The sequence below is a fragment of the Esox lucius genome, chromosome 5 (genome assembly GCF_011004845.1).
Source record: "Esox lucius isolate fEsoLuc1 chromosome 5, fEsoLuc1.pri, whole genome shotgun sequence".
In the NCBI taxonomy this organism is placed as follows: Eukaryota; Metazoa; Chordata; class Actinopteri; order Esociformes; family Esocidae; genus Esox; species Esox lucius.
Window position 1 is genome coordinate 11,239,680 of NC_047573.1, and position 18,285 is coordinate 11,257,964.

The 18,285-nt window shown below is 46.8% G+C and overlaps 1 protein-coding gene and 1 non-coding gene across 2 annotated transcripts; both read left to right on the top strand.

Annotated features, from left to right (window-relative positions):
• The first annotated feature begins 462 nt into the window (after positions 1-462).
• Positions 463-18,249, top strand: heatr1 (HEAT repeat containing 1). Its single transcript, XM_010865063.3, has 43 exons — positions 463-549; positions 957-1,117; positions 1,292-1,508; positions 1,678-1,819; positions 1,902-2,003; positions 2,097-2,237; positions 2,351-2,562; positions 2,700-2,833; positions 2,943-3,153; positions 3,280-3,397; positions 3,511-3,714; positions 3,795-3,883; positions 4,005-4,216; positions 4,319-4,440; positions 4,630-4,824; positions 5,019-5,172; positions 5,300-5,448; positions 5,685-5,877; positions 6,137-6,309; positions 6,495-6,665; positions 6,816-7,058; positions 7,288-7,419; positions 7,829-7,926; positions 8,183-8,329; positions 8,603-8,721; positions 8,832-8,953; positions 9,061-9,189; positions 9,548-9,769; positions 11,284-11,413; positions 11,544-11,716; positions 11,915-11,967; positions 12,098-12,221; positions 12,343-12,483; positions 12,652-12,950; positions 13,121-13,271; positions 13,824-13,982; positions 14,080-14,214; positions 14,314-14,418; positions 14,547-14,715; positions 14,887-15,041; positions 15,159-15,317; positions 15,538-15,646; positions 17,824-18,249. Exons 2-43 carry the CDS (start codon positions 976-978, stop codon positions 17,910-17,912), a joined length of 6,444 nt encoding a protein of 2,147 aa, XP_010863365.2. The 5' UTR covers positions 463-549; positions 957-975; the 3' UTR covers positions 17,913-18,249.
• On the top strand, positions 9,306-9,435 carry LOC114839397. Its single transcript, XR_003781867.1, has one exon. It is a non-coding gene; the product is annotated as a small nucleolar RNA SNORA14 (small nucleolar RNA).
• Positions 18,250-18,285: the final 36 nt, after the last annotated feature.

The window sequence follows — 18,285 nt, forward strand, 5'->3', positions numbered from 1 at the left end:
TATTGTTGCAGACTGAAAGTCCAGTTTGGCAACCTTGCGAAAATCTGCCAAATATATCTAATCTATGAATCCACGAAAACACGAATAACCTTGTATTTACGCATGACACAAGATAACCATGACAGCCAAGAAGGACATCTACCGACAGTTCTCTTTTTCTTTTTTAACTCTGTTCTTCTGCAGTTTTATACCTGTGGTAAACCAACTTAACTGATGCTTTACCGCCACCATGTGGACTGGAGAATAACATCCGGAACTCAACGACTTTCGCTTTTTTGTGTTTATTCACACTTCATAAATAAAGCTTCTGTGTTATTAAAACATGTTAAAATGACTGTTGTTTATTTTCATAAAATGAATATTTTCATTACATTACTGATTACAGAATGTTTTCTTTGGCCCAATGTGTTCATTGGCCCATAGAGATGGTTTGCCACTTTTATTTTGCAGGGGAGAACATTTCGTAAACCGGAAATAGTACTGTCAGCGAGGTCAGAGAAAACCTGGTGGAAACACGCACGTGTGTGAAAATAGAACTAAAAAGTCTAGGTAAAGTATCATCTAACTTTATGGTAATATTTTATATCATTATTTCCATGCTGCGTTTATATATCTACTGAAGAATAACCCATGCAATGTAACAAATACTTCATGGTGTCAAAGCTAGAAATATATTTGCTGACATGCTAGACTATACTGTAGCAGCCGGCTAACCATTGGTGAAGTATAGCAATATAGTATACAAAAGCGGCTTACAGTACACATCTCCAGCTAATGTACCTTACATTTTTTTTATCTAGCTAAACTAGATGAAGTACATGTGGCTAACTGTTTGGGCACACACACATACGAATATTCAATTAACCAAGTAGTTAATACCAGCAACATAAAGTACACGTTAACATCCGTCATGAGTACTGTAATGCTGTTTGACTCATTATTTTCTCTTCTAACAGATCTTGAGAAACTGAAAATATGACATCGTTAGCCCACCAGCTGAAACGGCTGGCCTTGCCGCAAAATGATCCAGATCTTCTCACTCGTCGGGAGGTCGCCTCCTTACTGTTTGATCCTAAAGATGCCGCCAGTATGGATAGAAGCACCTTTTTTGCACTTGGTGAGTGTTAACATTATTCCCCCGTTTATTTCTATTGCAGCACCATCTTGAGTTGCCTGTTACTGCTTAGTGAATCGATAGTTACATATCGTTTTAGGCGATATATAGGTTTGACAATATACCAGTATTATATTTAGATACCTAATTCCCAACACACTCTTTCCTGCATGTTAGGATGCACAGGGCTCGAGGAACTCCTGGGTATTGAACCTGCTTTCAGTGAGTTCCAGGAGACACTTTTCAGCCAGTCCTCAATGGGCCTGGAGCGCAGTGTCCAGGTCAAGGAGGTAAACGAGAAACTGGATGCAGGCATCTCCCTGTTTCTCGCACGCCTGTCCCCATATTTCCTGCTCAAGCCTGCCCAGAAGTGCATTGAGTGGCTTATACACAGGTATCCCCCATTATTCTACGTGCACTGTGACCTTTCAGATAAATATTGTGTTTACCTTGGGAGTGAAATTAGTCAATGCTGCGTTCAGCTCCTGAGTTGGTAGCATTAATGTATATTGAAGTGTGTGGACAGTTGTGTTAACAGCACTTATTGTGTTTCAACATGATAGGTTCCACATCCAACTATATAATGTGGACAGCCTGCTTGCCTGTGCGTTGCCCTATCACGAGACTAAAGTGTTTGTCAGAGTCATTCAGCTCCTCAAGTTAAATGACCCCACCTACAGATGGAATTGGCTTGAGGGGCTTCAGGTAATTTGTTGTGATTTATGTCTTTTATTCTTTTTCATTCCATGACTTGCTTGTTAACCATTCTAATACGATTTACTCACAGAAACCAGGAGTTCCCTTGGCCAGAGGAACCCTCATCACTCACTGTTACAAAGACTTGGGATTCATGGATTTCATTTGCACTCTGGTCACTAAGTCAATCAAGGTACAGCCGACACACTGCTGTATACATCAGGGTTGTGTGTATTAATCCGGTGGTGTCTTGATCTATCCTTCTTGCTCTTCTCTTTCTCTGCAGGCATATTCAGGACATTCAGGCAACTGTGCCCAGCTTCGAGTGATTTTCTCTTTCTATGCGTCCACCATTGTACCGGCTTTGGATGCTGTGGAGAAAGTATCTGATACAGTCATATCAAAACTACTGCCTTACGTTCAGAAGGTGAGATGCGGAAATAATTGTCCTTTGAGATACCAATACCTTAACTGAATGGATGGTCAGAGGTGGTTTCCTGTCTGGTCAACTGGTGCTGAGTGTTTCTGTTGCGTCTCCAGGGCTTGAAGTCCTCCTTGACAGACTATAAGGCTGCCACCTACATGATAGTGTGCCAGCTGGCTGTGAAGGTGGTGTTGGAGGCTCAGCTTGTAGACACCCTGGCCCTGCAGATCAGCAAGTCACTGTGCAAGGAGCCGTTGCTGCCTAAAGAGGGCCTTGGCTGCCTTATCGTCCTCCTGCAGAACCAGAAAGAGGGCTCAGTGGGCCCAAAGTGAGTTAGGAAGACGAATGGAAGGAATTCAACTATACTTTTTTGTCAGTTTTGTCGTCACTGTTGTCAAAGTCAATCCAAGGAATTTTTTTTCCAGGGTTTCTGTGTTTTTTGAATGTTGTTCTTTCGTTCTCTAGAGCGTTTGGACACCTGTGTGCAGTGACGTCCTTGGTCCCCGTCCTCCAGGGCATGGCGGCACTTCACGACATCAGTCCCTTACTACGCTACCTACTGCCTCTGTTGATTCACACGGTCATGATCAGCAGCACCGGTGAGTAGCATCAGGCTCTGGTTCTATTTCCGTCTGGTTACATATTTATTTGGTCAATAAATCCCTCAATATATATGCTAACAGTGCCTCCGTCATCACTTTGTCATAGATGAAATGGAGACCGACGTGCCCTCTGAGAGCACCAGGTACGGTCTCCTGTTCGAGACGGTCCTTCAAAGCCTTCCACTGTCCCGTGGTCTGGATAAAACCGTGGCAAAATTGCTTCTTGAGGAATACCTTTCCCAGAGTCAGCTCTCTGCCGACAGTGTCAATGCCCTTAACCAGCGCCTGCAGACATCCGTCCGAATTTTCGAGTCAAAGTGAGTGTGGCCTACATCGCTGTTGAACGCGCTTCCCTTTCCAACAGTAGCAGCCTGGTCAGCGCTACGTCTTGGCATGCCGTGTTCTACTGAGCACACTGGTCACTGACCTCTCTGTTGTTGCAGGTACCCAGGTGCTCTGGACGGCGTCCTGGAACGCCATGTGCGCGACGTCTCCAGCGCCGACGAAAAGAAGCTCTTCCACCATTTCATCTCCCTGTCCATGAGCAGTGGCAAGTACCAGGTACGTTTCCGGGTCAGACGCCGCCCATTGACACAGACTGCGGATGAGCTTACCTTCCCAGAAGCCACTCTGTGCTTGTTGCCGTCTTAAGTCTGCCGTGTTATTGGCTACAGATCCTTGGGGACTCTGACACCTCCCTCGTGCTCAGCCTGAAGCACCCGCTCCCCTCCGTGAGGCGTGCAGCTGTGGAACACCTGATGGCCCTCGTTACCTCAGGACGGGAGGGTTTGGACATGGCCTTCCTGGAGGAGGCTGTGTCGGAGCGCATAAAGGACGACGTGCCTGAGGTCGTGGCTGCAGCCTTGAAGGTGCTGGAGGTGAGTAGGCAGAATGTTGGATTTTCAGGTCCTGTCATTGTTGATAGCGTTTGAACTTCAGGGTACACTTCCCTTCACAGCTCTGTGTTAACCGCCTGAATCCAGAGGATACAGTGCCCCGTCTGCTCGCACTGCTACAAAGAATTGACCTCTCAAATGCTGAAGACTGGTTAGTGAAGTCTGTCTCAACTTACTGATTAGGCACAAAGATCTCCGATTTAGAATAGTGACTTGTTCAATCTATATGCATTTTGTGTAGTTAATGGGGCGTTCCTTGTGTTTTCCCATAGGTGTCCTGTGTTGAAGGAGGCAGTAAGGGTTCTGGATGAACCTAGATTCATTGAGGGTAACTCTGACCTGAAAGCACAAGTGGTCTGGGGCCTCTTGCCCTTCCTTGTGGTCACCTCAGCCCAGCCCAACTCCCCAGACCTCCAGCTGGCCACATGTGTTGCCCAGACCACCATCCTATCCCAGTACCACCTCACTCATGGCTGGGCCCATGGTAAAAACATGTTGTCTTTCAAATATTTCACTGCGGATGCTAGATAACAAGGAGGCCTGTGTGCTGTACTGTATGACTATATCTGTCACCTCTGCCCTAAAGTGCTCAAGGATGTGATGGAGAAGATTGCTCAGCCAGACTTCATTGGGTTGGCCAACCAGCATCTCATCTCCACGCTGACCAAAAACCTGTCCAACATGGATCCCTTCTCCAAACGCAATGCAGTGAGTTGATAAACAAACATTAGCTGGTGTTTCTTAATCAAGTAAATAGTAAATAGAAATTTCCTTTTTTAATATTACTTTGGAGCTGTTGACTAACTAGTTTGTTTCTAGGACCTTTGAATTTGTTTGGTTGAAGGTGTAGGGTTACTAATTAACCCAGAAATGTTGTTTTATTTGCGTGCCTTCTAGCTGGAGAAGATGGCTGGGTTGGTGGAGGGCCAGCAGGGCAGCCTGAGAGAGAGGGCGGTGTTCCTGGTGCTGTGCCAGTCTCTCCTGGAGGGCCTGGGGGACATGAGTGAGACCCAGCACCTTCACACAGCCCACCGGGTTTACACCCTGCTGGAGCCAGCAGTACTGGAGCTCACCCAGAAACACATACCAGAGGTGGGACATCTTTGGGATTTGGGGCAGTTCCTTTTCACTTAAAGTTCCCTGACACCAGAGATGTTTTTCAGTCTTTGTCTTTCTTTTGTTGTTTATTTTTGGATATTTCTGTTTTGTCTTTGTATGAGTTTACCCTCCAATCCATAGTCCATCTGACACGGTTTCCCTCCCTCTCTTGTTGTTGCGGGCGCCAGGTGGATATTTGTCCCTCCTTCTCGGAAGGGCTGGGGGAGTATCTGCTGAGGCTCAGGTCAGGGCAGAGCCTGGAGACGGAGTATGGGCTACTGCTGCTGTCGCTGTTTAGATCACTCATATCCAATCTCCAGTGCCATGATGCTTCCTTCAAAGGTGAATACTACATTTTCCTGTGTATTGATTTTGATGCATTAAAGACCTGCGTTCAGCCTGTCCTTTAAGTCACTGTCACACGCTGGGTTTGAAGACAAGGGGCTGATGGACTGTTGTTTCCTGTCAGGTGAGACATGGTGGAACCCAGAGAAGCTGGACACCAACGCCTGCTGCTACCTGCGTCTGCTGTGCCGCCTGTTTGATGTCATCATCACCGGGGCCAGCCAGGGGCCCACGGCAGTCTGCTTCAGAAGCCTGATGAAGCTGCTCTTCCAGGTGCTGAAACATGACACCATACAGCGGATCTCCGCGCACTGATGGTTGCTTCTCGTCCGCTGATTGGAGCAGAGTACCACTCGTGGCGATAGTGCTGTCCTCTTGGGGGGGCTGGAGTATATCTATCGTTTACTAATATAATTTACAGTGTTGGTGGACCTAGGCAGAACCAACCTCCTGTTCACCTGCTTCACATTTTCTGAAAGATTCCGTTTGTCCGCTCCCATTTGGCCCAGGTCCATTTAAGTGATCCCCGGGAGCTCTTCAACTTCCTGTGTCTGTTGTGGGGCTATGGCAGTAACCTAGGAGACCAGCTGGATTGTAAGGTCAATGCCGTCCTTCAGACTCAGGCCCTGTACGTGGGCGGAGCCCTCCTCGGCGCCCAGCCAGGGGCGTCTCTCAAACTGCTGGCAGCTGGCCAATCACCAGGTAGTTTTATTGCTTTAATCTGGATTCAGCCAGTGGTTCTTTTATGTTGAGCTTGGCATAAAAACAAACATGTAAATCAGTTGTCTGGGACTGTGCCTGTTATTTTGATGCTTTAGACTTATTGCTTGTGGCTGAGAAATAACTCACAGACCATTAACAGTGTGTTAAATGTGTGTTAATGGTATGTTTGTAATGCAGTTATAACTGTATTAATGGTGTGTTAGTAACACTGTTATAACTGTGCGTCTTCCCTTCATAGTGGTGCTCTCCCTGCTGGCCTGTCTGAGCTCCCCGGTCCGTGAGGTGAGGAGGGCAGCCACATCCACCCTACAGACCCTGGTCCAGGTGGACAGCTCTCCCTTCCACCCGATCATCCAAAGGCTGCTGAGGACCACAGAGGAGCTCATTTCCGACCCCACTTACCTCAGCCAGGTGAGTAGACACCAACCCCACTCATTTCAGTGTATACCTGCCTTTTAGCAAACACTTTTTTATTTTCTTAGTTTTGTGTTATTTTGTTACATTTGGTCCTGGGTATCAAGCGCACTAAAGAGCCTCATGTTCTGTTTATTTTCAGTGTTTTTATTTATTCTCTTTGCAAATGTGTGTTTCTGTAGGCCCTGGGAAAGCTCTATGAAGAGGCTGTGACAGGAACAGGGAAAGGCAAGGCCAAGGACCGGAATCTGCTAGCAGGCTTTGAGGAGCTGCTACTGGGCGTCCAGGCGGCCAACTGCCCTGCCTACACCGCCAAGACCATACTGAGGGCCCTGGATGAGGTCAATGGAGAGGTGAGTGGACAGAGAATGACCACAGAAATGTAAAGGGCCTTGCCAGAATGAATAACCTGGATGCCTCATTGTATGACATTGCTTCATATGATGGCTCCAATCTGAACTTTAAGGTTAATGGCATTTCTGTTAATATTTTTCTCTTCTCAGTTGGTGCTGGCTGTCCTCATGCCTGTCATAGAACGACTTCTGGAGCAGAGGGGACCAGAGAAGCCCACCATCTTGAAGGACGAAGACCTGCTCATGCAGCTGCTCCTGGGGAAGTACAACGAGCAGGCAGCCCCCCTCCTGGTTAAGAACCAGGCCTGCCTGGAGCTCTTCATCAGGGCTCTAGGCACAGTGTCGAAGCCCCACCCTGACACCCCCTGCCTTCAGATCATCGCCCTGGAACAGGTACGCTGCACTGGCAGCACGGCTGATTGAAGTCCATGCAAGCTATGGTATTATTCAATAGGCTGTGTGCTACTCGTGACCGTGTCTTCAAGTCAAACCGTAGCCCCGTTGCCTTGGTCGTGGTCAGTTGGTGTGCAAAATGAGCTCCTGCAATGACGACAGCCTTCATTTTCCAAGAGGCAATCTCCTATTTGCTCCCACTGAACGTGAGCATGTTGTTCATTCTCAGATCACCAAAGCATTCTACTCAGCCCTGGATGATGAGAAGACACAGCAGAGGCTGCTGGGAGTGATGTTTGATCTGCTGGTGGAGAGCAGGAGTCCCAGCTGTGCCCAGACCATCAGCAGTGTCTTCAAACGGGTGAGGAGGAACCTTCAGCACTGCGTCATCATTCACTGCCAACGCCAGGGTTGCTAATGCTATTCTCTATCACTGCCAACGCCAGGGTTGCTAATGCTATTCTCTATCACTGCCAACGCCAGGGTTGCTAATGCTATTCTCTATCACTGCCAACGCCAGGGTTGCTAATGCTATCCTCTAACACTGCCCACACCAGGGATGCTAATGCTATCCTCAACCACTACCAACACCAGGGTTGCTAATGCTATCCTCAACCACTACCAACACCAGGGATGCTAATGCTATCCTCTACCACTACCAACACCAGGGATGCTAATGCTATCCTCTACCACTGCCCACACCAGGGATGCTAATGCTATCCTCTACCACTACCAACACCAGGAATGAAAATTCTATCCTTTTGCTTTAGATTGCTGTGGATGCAGAACTAGTGGCTAACGAGATCGCCCTAGCGGAGAAGCCCAAAGTCACCGTCTCAGTGCAGCAGACCCGCAGGAGCAAGCAGAGGTGAGGAACAATACCATGGCTGTGTACAGGGTGTCCTACGAGTCGACATGCTGGACAAACGCGGTCATTTAGGTTTCTGTACATAAAGATTGTTTTGGCAGCATATATAAAACAAACATTGATACCTGTAACTAATAGTACTGCTTTTTAAATGAAAAGATACTGAAGTCTGTGGAAATTCAACAATGTAAAATTAATGTTTTAACATCCCAAGCTACTGTACAAATAACCTTTTTTCTGTTGTTGCCTCATTTAGGAAAGCCCATGACGCTGCTCAGGACGGGCCAGCAGAGGGCACTGTGTCCTGGCAGAGGGCAACCCTAATTCTGGAGCTGCTTCAGCACAAGAAGAAACTGAAGAGGCCTCAGATGCTGGTGCCAGCTCTCTTCAGTCTCCTCTCCAGGTACAACCGGCAACACTCATCTATTTGATCAGAGGTTGTGGTTAGGCCAGTGTGACATCATCTACTCTATCATAGTATCTATTTGCACTTCTGTTTAGACGCAAACTGCGTTTCGTGGAACTGTACTTGTTCAATGACAATAAAGTTGAATCTTCATATAATCTACTCTAGCATAGTGTTTAGTATGCTTCACAAACACCTGACTCCACTATTGTATTCTGCAATAGACGTTAAGACACAGAGACCAAGCTTTGTTCTTATCCGGCCTCTCAGGTCTCTGGAAACGTCCTCCGTGGAGCAGAGCAACCTGGAGTATACCAAGCAGCTCATTCTCAGCTGTCTGCTGAATGTCTGTCAGAAGGTCTCCCCCGACGGAGGACCTGTCAGTAAGGGTGAGGAGACAGTCAGCCCCTTTCAGACTAGGACCCAACCGCCGTGGCTTTTCAAAAAGCGTTGTGTTTTCTGTGGGTGAGACGTGTGCGTTTGTGTCCTCTGTACGCAGACGTGCTGGATGAGGACAAGTTTAACGTGGAGCTTGTGGTCCAGTGTGTGAGGGTGTCCGACCTGCCGCAGACTCACCACCAGGCCCTGCTCCTCCTGGGAAGCCTGGCCGGCATCTTCCCTGTGAGTACCGCGCACAAACGTTTCCTCATCCATCACAGATATCTCAACCTTCAGAAACCCAGTCGAATTTCCTTTGACCTTTGTCCTGACCCATGATCCTTTGCCAGGAGAAAGTCTTGCACAACATCATGCCCATCTTCACCTTCATGGGTGCCAACATCATGCGTCTGGATGACAGCTACAGCTTCCAGGTCATTAACAAGACAGTCCAGACAGTGATTCCTGCCCTCATCAAGGTGAGTCAGACCGCTAGACGTGACTGATGGACAACATCATTGATGTGAGAAATGTCATTTGTTCAGGTCTGCTCTGTGTGAACTCTGCTGTGTAGTAAATGTTTGTGAAATGTAACATGCATTCTCATAAACCCCCTAGTTGCTAATGTTAGCCTCTGGGACAAGGAAGGATGCTACATAAAACTAGAGATCCAAAGCTGGGCTCATGTGTCATTGGCTCTTGGTTATTTCAGCTCTAGGACATTTTTGAGTGTTGACATGAGACCGGCACGCTGGTTTGTTGCGGTGGCAGAGTTTCTCTTCCACTCTCCACTTTCTCCGTAAAAGAAAAGATTAGTTTTCATTCGCTTGCCTCTAGGCTAGTGAGAGGGATGACAGTGACGAGTCAGCCACGCACATGGAGGCTGTGGTGACACGCATCATCCTCGTGTTCACGGACGCGCTGCCCCACGTGCCCGAGCACCGCCGCCTGCCCATCCTGTCTCAGCTGATGGCCACCCTGGGTCCGGCCCGCTTCCTCTGGGTCCTACTGCTGCTCCTGTTCAAGCAGCACGCCAACCAGACCACCGCCACTGACAAGGTAGGCTAAGAGAAGCCCAGTTGGAATGAAGTTGAAAAAACTAATAAATTAAATATTACTTCAAAGTTGTACGTATATAGTTTTAGAGTAGGACTATGACCTCTTGAAAAGTGTTTCTGTAATAGATTTTCTATTACATTTTTAACGGATCTTTCAGGGCAATGAGGCCCTTTATCTGCTTCTCTAGTCTCAGTTGAAGTTATATGACAGTTTTAGTTGAACCTTTTGGATTCTAACATGTTGCACCCTTTTCATGAAAAGTCCCATTACATGTCAGTGTTAAATAATCTGGATTTAAATCTATTCTAGATTGTGTGAAGGTTTATCCCTTTCTAACCTATTCAGTGAATGATAAAAAGACCTAATATCTATCATTTCACTTTTTCTTGCCATTTTTGTACAGTCAATACAATGTAGTTGATCCGGATTTAATCGTTTTCAGTTGTTCACATGCCTGATCAGTCCATCCTGCAGCTCATTTGAGAAAGAAACTGTATATTTGTCTCAGGGTGGTTTAGTACATAATCCGCAGGCTTAATTATTTACTTGACCAGGCTTTAAGATATTTTAAATGTCTGATTTGTTATTGTTACCATCTATATATCATTGCCCTGCTTTATAAGACTTTCAAAAACCTCCCTCATTATAGTTCAATGACCTTAGAACTGTTGTATGTATGGAGGAACTGAGGAAAGGGTAATCATAGATGTGTTTTTCTGTACTCAGTCCGTGGAACTTATGTGCTTGTAAAGCCAAATTTGACCCCGGATCATGTGAACACTTACGCAACGACTATATTTTTGTTGTTTATTTAAAAAAATATGTAGAATTTTATTTTCTATTTGACATTGTAGAACATTTTGTCAATCACAGTGAAGCACAACTAAATCAGTTTCAATTACACTTTATACTTAGGTAATTCACTGTACTCTGATGTTGTCCTCCTTCTGTAAGAGGTAATCTGAAACTAAAGGTCTTGTGGGACGTGTTAGCCTATTAACATTACCCTTTAGTACACTGGCCTAGCAAAACCCAAGTCAAAGATACTTCCAGCTGAAAAGTTTCCTTGAATGGAGCTTTGTCTGTTTCATTTCGGCTATGGTTTCCACATTGTGCATCAACGTGTAATGTGTCCGTGTTGGAAAAGAGCAATAATAGAACAGTGTTATGTAAGTTCAGGAAACTACTACAATGGTATAGACATTTGGTGTCCACTCTCTACTAGCCAAAGGACAAACCACAAAGACGGCCAGTAAATTACATTTCAATTAAATGTTTTCAAGATTCTGATTTTGCCGTCTTACGTTTGTGTTGTTGGTAATTAGTGTTAGCACTGGCTAGCTGTTCCCAAAATAATTCCAAACATTGTGCCAATTCTAATTAGCTTTGTGTCTTGAAACATTCTTTATACAGGGCACAGAGACATAATGGTATCCACACATCTTTTTGACTCATGGGGCCTATTTGCAAAAAAAAGTGTCACTTTAAGCTGCAGTGTTTCCGTCTCTCCTCAGGATGCTGCTTTAGAGAGGGATGTGGAGTTCTGGATCTCAGTGTGCTGTGAGTTTCAGGTGGAGGACCAGCTGGTCTCTCTCATTAAGATCCTTGGGTATCTCATGGAACTACCACAGGACAAACAGGACGGTGAGACACAAACCTGCTAGTCCTTTTCTGCCAGTTCTGCCAGTACACCAAAGCTGACAGCTAAGAAAGGTGCTGTTAAGGGCCCTGTTGTATTATTTTAAGCACCATATTTCATTGTGGTTTTGTAAAGGGCCTGTGAAGAGGCCAACACGTGGCAGGGGAGCCAGGAAGGAGAAGGAGGAGAAGGTTGAGGAGCTGATCTTCAACATCGAAGCTCACAGCAGCAAGGCTCTGCGCCACTTCAAGTTCCTCTCAGTCTCCTTCATGGCCCAACTCCTGGCCTCCGGCAGCTTTGTGGGAATGGTAATATGACAGTAGCCTGTTTCCCGGACCTTTTTGGCCTGTCGTAACGCCAGAGCAACTAACATTGTTGGGACAACCACGTAAACACATCTAGTAAAAGGTTTTGCAACTATGCTTGTGGGCCTTGTTCAAGTTGAATGTGTATCAGTTATGTATTGTCAGTGGGGTTGTTGTTTAACGCAATGTTAATGTGTCCAGATTGCACAGCGTGGGGATGTCGTGGATCTTTCTCTGCAGAAACTACAGCAGAGGTACGGTAGACTGATTAACCAGGCCTTGTATGTGTGGCGCAAAGAGTCAGTGGTTTGTTTGAATACCAAATGAAAAGCACACGTTCATTTTCAAATGGTGTGACCGTTTTGTTCTGATTGTTCTATTTAGTCTTCTGGAGGAGATCCTTCGCTACATCCACAATGTAGCTCGCTGTGTTGAGGAGAATGCCGACAAACCAACTGCCAAGTTCTGGAGGGCTCTGCTTAGTAAGGCCTATGATGTCCTGGACAAAGTACGTAGGCCTCTGAGATCGACATGGGAAATGCCCCTGTCACAGCTTTGGGACAACAGTACAGAGAAACCTTGATGCCTGTCAGGTTTGTGTTGACTGATCCTTAAATCCCTACCACCAGGTGAACGCCCTGTTGCCCACGGATACGTTCATCACTGTGATGCGAGGCCTGATGGGTAATCAGCTGGCCTCTGTGAGGCGCAAGGCCATGGAGCTGCTCATCAATAAGCTGCAGCAGAAAACCAAGTGGGATGAGGATCAGGTCAGGAAAACGGACAGGAATATCGCTTTCACTCAGTCTCTGCCTAATGTCTCGTTTCGTTCTGCCGCTGTCTCTTTCTCTGTCGTTGAGTGCGTCTCTCTCTCTTTGTCTGTCTGTCTGTTTGAGGCATTTTTGGCGTTTGCCCTGATCTTTGTCCTCTCCTTCTAGGTGACCGTGCTTCTGGACCTGACTGGCGACCTACTGGCTATCGCGGCCCGGGCCCACGGCAGAGTCGAGGAGGAGGAAGGCGAGCAGGCCATCAACAGGCAGACGGCCCTCTTCTGCCTCAAGCTGCTGTGTCGCAGTTTCGGCTCGGGTCATCAGGAGGTGTTTGTTCCGGTTCTGAAACAGGCTGTGGAGATGGTGGTGTCCCCGGAGGAGGAGAAGAATGTAATGGGGAGTGCCCTGCTGTGTATTGCTGAGGTGGCCAGCGCCCTGAAGGCCCTAGTTATCCCTCAATTGCCCAGGTACACAAACCTGCCTGGCTCTGTTTACACAAGACACAGGCCAGGATGTTAGAAAACTCCAAACTTGTTTTTCTATTTTCCCATAAACACTTGGGTGATATGGGAATATAATGTTAGCACATAGTGTGTCTTAAGGCCTGGTCAAACTGAAGTCCTTCCCTTGTGTTCAGGCTGATGCCAGCTGTGCTACAGACTCTAACAGAGAGGAAAGAGGTGATCACCAGTGAGCTCTACATGCTGAGTGCGGTCACAGCCCTGCAGCGCGTCACCGAAACTCTGCCCCACTTCATCAGCCCCTACCTGCAGGACACACTCCTACAGGTAGCTTCCCCGTCAACTACACACACTCCTACCAGGTAGCTTCCCCGTCAACTACACACACTCCTACCAGGTAGCTTCCCCGTCAACTACACACACTCCTACAGGTAGCTTTCCCGTCAACTACACACACTCCTACCAGGTAGCTTCCCCGTCAACTACACACACTCCTACAGGTAGCTTCCCCGTCAACTACACACACTCCTACAGGTAGCTTTCCCGTCAACTACACACACTCCTACAGGTAGCTTCCCCGTCAACTACACACACTCCTACAGGTAGCTTCCCCGTCAACTACACACACTCCTACCAGGTAGCTTCCCCGTCAACTACACACACTCCTACAGGTAGCTTCCCCGTCAACTACACACACTCCTACAGGTAGCTTCCCCGTCAACTACACACACTCCTACCAGGTAGCTTCCCCGTCAACTACACACACTCCTACAGGTAGCTTCCCCGTCAACTACACACATTGCCGTGTGTTTAACGTCATAAGCACAGTGAACCCAGTGATACTTGTCATACTGAGAGGATGTGCCCCCCCACCCCCAGGTGGCTCGGCTGACGCGGGTGGCAGTGAAGGCCACCACCACCCCCCAGCTGGCCGTGAGACTCGCCTCCCTCCGAACCAGCCTGGCCACCAAGGTTCCCCCCCGGGTGCTGCTGCCCACCATCACCAAGTGCTACAGCAAGGTGGTGGACTCCAGCCAGGTCGGTGGTCCACTGCCAAATGCAGCCGGTGTTTTTTTTATTAATGTGTGGTAATACATTTGCGTGAGTAGATGTTTCGCTCCTGTTATTTTCACAGAGCCGTCTTGGTCCCCTGATGGATGTCTTGAAGGAACACATTGGTCACATGGAGAAGGATCAACTGACCTCCCACCAATCGGAGCTTACGTCCTTCTTCCTGATTGCGCTGGACTTCAGGGCCAAACACTGCCAAGTATGTATCTCCCTCATGAACTGTTAGCTGTTTGAAAGAAGCTTCCAGAATTGCCTACTGCTTTTGTTTGCCATAGTTAACAGACGGTCATGTTTGCAGGGTGATCTGGAGAAGACCAAGGAGATTGAGGGCTATGTGATTGACTGTCTCCTGGCCATGGTTATGAAACTATCTGAAGTGACCTTCCGGCCCCTGTTCTTTAAGGTCTGTATCTTCACTCGTGATCGATGCGGTTCTTCCTCAGTTATGATGTTTTTTTTTATTTTTTATTATATTATTTACATATCACATTGTCAGTCCCAACAGTAACCACTGCGTTTGTGCCCATGCAGCTCTTTGATTGGTGTAAGACCGAAAGCGAGGCCAAGGACCGCCTGCTGACCTTCTACCGCCTGTCGGACCGCATCGCAGACCGGCTCAAGGGTCTTTTCGTCCTGTTCGCCGGCCACCTGGTCAAGCCCTTCTCTGACCTGCTCCACCAGACCAACGTCACCAAGACAGGTGGGCCACTGCTCTTCCTCCGTAGAGGCTACTGACTGTCTGTGAATCGACAGCCTCTCAAAGTGCCTGGAAAAACTCTGTCATCCGGCTGGTTTTCAGTGTGAATAGTGAACGCAGAGCAGAATATCCTTTGCCTAAATCCCCTCTTCGTCCGTTCCTTCCCTCCTTCAGACGCAGCCTTGTTTACGACGGAAGACAACGTTGAGAAGAGCTGCCTGCTGCTGGAGTACATTCTGGACTGCCTCCATAAGATCTGCCTGTACGACACGCAGCACTTTGTCAGCAAGGAGAGAGCCGACGCCCTCCTGAACCCTCTGGTGGATCAGGTTAGCCCCGCCTCCCTCTCACATTACTACGACTATGTACACATTCCTGGTGCCCTCAAATGTTATTCTCTGTGGCCCCCGGCCTAAACTTTAGCGGGTACCTGTCTTTACTTGTAGTTGGAGAACACCCTGGGTGGAGAGGAGCTCTACCAGACCAGAGTCACCCAGCACCTGGTGCCGTGCGTTGGCCAGTTCTGTGTTGCCGTGGCAGACGACACTCAGTGGAAGACCCTCAACTACCAGGTCTTGCTGAAGACGCGGCACACCTCGGCCAAGGTGAGATACCTGAGGCACGGCCAGTGTGTACAAACAGCTCATGTTGGCCGACTGCTAAGACTGGGCTGGATTCCTGGCCTAGTACCAGCCGAAACCAGATTGAGCTCATTGTTAACAGCTCCTGTGGCCACAGGCGTCACAAAATCTTGACTCCTCCCCGCAGCTCTCCAGGACCAGGGCTGTTGGAGACCTCAATATAAACATGTTTCTCCCCTCTCAGGTGCGTTTCTCCGCCCTGCTGGTGCTGCTAGAGCTGGCTGCTAAGCTCAGGGAGAACTACATGGTCCTGCTGCCAGAGACCATCCCCTTCCTGGCTGAACTCATGGAGGGTGCGTTTACTATGTCATTATATGTCATTATATTAACCTGTTTTCCATTTCCAGTACAGTGCTGTTTCTGTAATGTTAGTGTATTAAGACATTGTCTGTCCTGAATATCACTTACATTCCACAGTGTATCAGGAATCCCTTTTTTAAATGAACAGCCGTGGTCTGGAGTAATAAAATATGGGTGTTTGGCCTGTATCGTAGCTAAAATTAAAGCATTCATAATTTTTTGGGGGGGCAGGTTGCAAATCTCTCAAGTCCTAATGTGCCTCTGGTGTAGCTGAAGGCTTTAGGTAATCAGAGGATTGGATAATAGTAGCTACTTATATGGTTCTGTGAAGAAGTTCAGCACAGCGCCTGGAAAGTTTTCTCTTTTGACATATTTGGACGTTATAACACTATTTAAACATTGCAGTGAGAAATTTCACTGCTGTAAATTGCTAAATGTTTAGCAATTTCCCTGTGTGGACAAATGTCAGCTGTATGAAAACAGGTTTGATTAAATTCAAAACATTATTAGGGAGAAAGTTTGAGGGGCCAGCCTAAAATATTGATGAAACTTTGATTTGTATTACAGGTGTGTAGAAAATGTAATGCTAAAATAAAAAATCATTGTTCTGGTAAATTAGTCATGGCAAAGGTTACAGAACCACTTCCAAGAAATATTAAGTTAATCACTATACTGTGCAACAGGAAGACTGTAGATTACCTAAAACTTCCCACCAAATATTTTTGCTGCAATTCCAGTTCAATTCTGACAAGAATAAAACACTGCTTTGGGCAGAAGAAACCCATGGCAGTTATGAAGCAGGATGGGCGGGGTATAATGGCTTGGCTTTGCTGCCCTCAGGGCCAACCTGACAGCTTTGAGTCAGTAATACATAATAAAAATGTTCAAGAGTATACATGGGAATGACACAAGGCAATCTCTCAAAAAGCTGAAGCTGATCCAAAAATGGATCTTGCTAAAGGAAAAACAAACACTTGAAAATCCACAACAGAAGGTTTTGAAACATTTAAGAGGAGGATTCCGGATTCAGACCAGGGAGGATTCCAGATTCAGAGCAGGGAGGATTCAGAGCTGGGAGGATGCAGGATTCAGAGCGGGGAGGATTCAGGATTCAGAGCGAGCATGATTCAGAGCACAGAGGATTAAGGATTCAGAGCAGGGAGGATTCAGAGCGGGGAGGATTCAGAGCGGGGAGGATTCAGAGCGGGGAGGATTCAGAGCAGGGAGGATGCAGGATTCAGAGCGGGGAGGATTCAGGATTCAGAGCGAGCATGATTCAGAGCACGGAGGATTAAGGATTCAGAGCAGGGAGGATGCAGAGCGGGGAGGATTCAGAGCGGGGAGAAGCAGGCTTTATATGCACAAAATCCTTCAAATATTTAACAGTTGAAGTTCTACTATAAAGAAGAATGAATGAGCAAAAAAAAATCATCCTAGTCAGTAAGCCTAGATTAAGCTATTTCTGCTTCCTGCCATACGGGGCAACACTAATGAAGCCAGTAGTGAACACTTCATTAGTCATCACACTAAAATGTGTGGTGCCAGTTTGCACTGTTCTGTGAAGGGAGTAGTGCACAGGGTTGAACGTGATCTTCAGTGTCTTGGCAATTTTCTGCATGGAATATCTTTCACTTCTCAGAACAAGAATAGACTGACAAGTTTCAGAAGAAAATTATTTGTTTCTTGCCATTTTCGACCCACAATTGCTGATGCTCCAGATATTCAACTAGTCTAAAGAAGGACAGTTTTCTTACTTCTTCAATCAGCACAACAGTTTTCAGCAGTGCTAACATAATTTCAAAAGGGTTTTCTTATGGTCATTTAGCCTTTTAATATGATGAACTGAGCGAGCAACCTACCATTTGAACACAGGAGTGATGGCTGCTGATAATGGACCTCACCCGTGTAGATTCCAAAAAAAAATCTGCCATTTCCAGTTACAATAGTCATTTAACAATGTCTACACTGTATTTCTGATCAATTTGATATTATTTCAATGGTCAGGGAGCTTTTCTTTTGAAAACCAGAAAACACTTACCCATTCACTGTCCAAACATTGCCCTGCTGCTGTATGTGTGTGTGTATATATATTTTCTGTGTTTAATGTTAGTTATCTTTGTTTGTCTTGTCACCTCCCGGCTAATTTCTTCCTGTGTTTTCTGCATTACAGACGAATGTGAGGAGGTGGAGCATCAAGTCCAGAAAGTCATCCACGAGATGGAGACCATCTTGGGAGAGCCTCTTCAGAGTTACTTCTAACCTGGTCACCTTACCAGCTCATCACCACCGTACAAGGGCCTAGACTGGTCAATTTGCCCCATCCCATCCCCCAGCTTAGTCTAACTGTTTCGCAGAACATTTTCAATCAGTCAGATGGCAAAGATGGGAGACACAGTAGGTTTACATGTACCTCCTACTCTCTCAGGTTCCCAGGTGCCTGTAGATCTGTAGCAGTAAGAGAAACCAGGCAGAACAGTGATTCACCCAACCCACTAAGATGTAGGGGTGTTATGACAACTGTTTAAGTGTCATGTCTATAGTGTTGTATCACTTTTTGTAATGTATATGTGAAATAATAAATTTGTAAACACCTCAATCCTGTACAAATGGCTGCCGAAATAGTAATATCAAT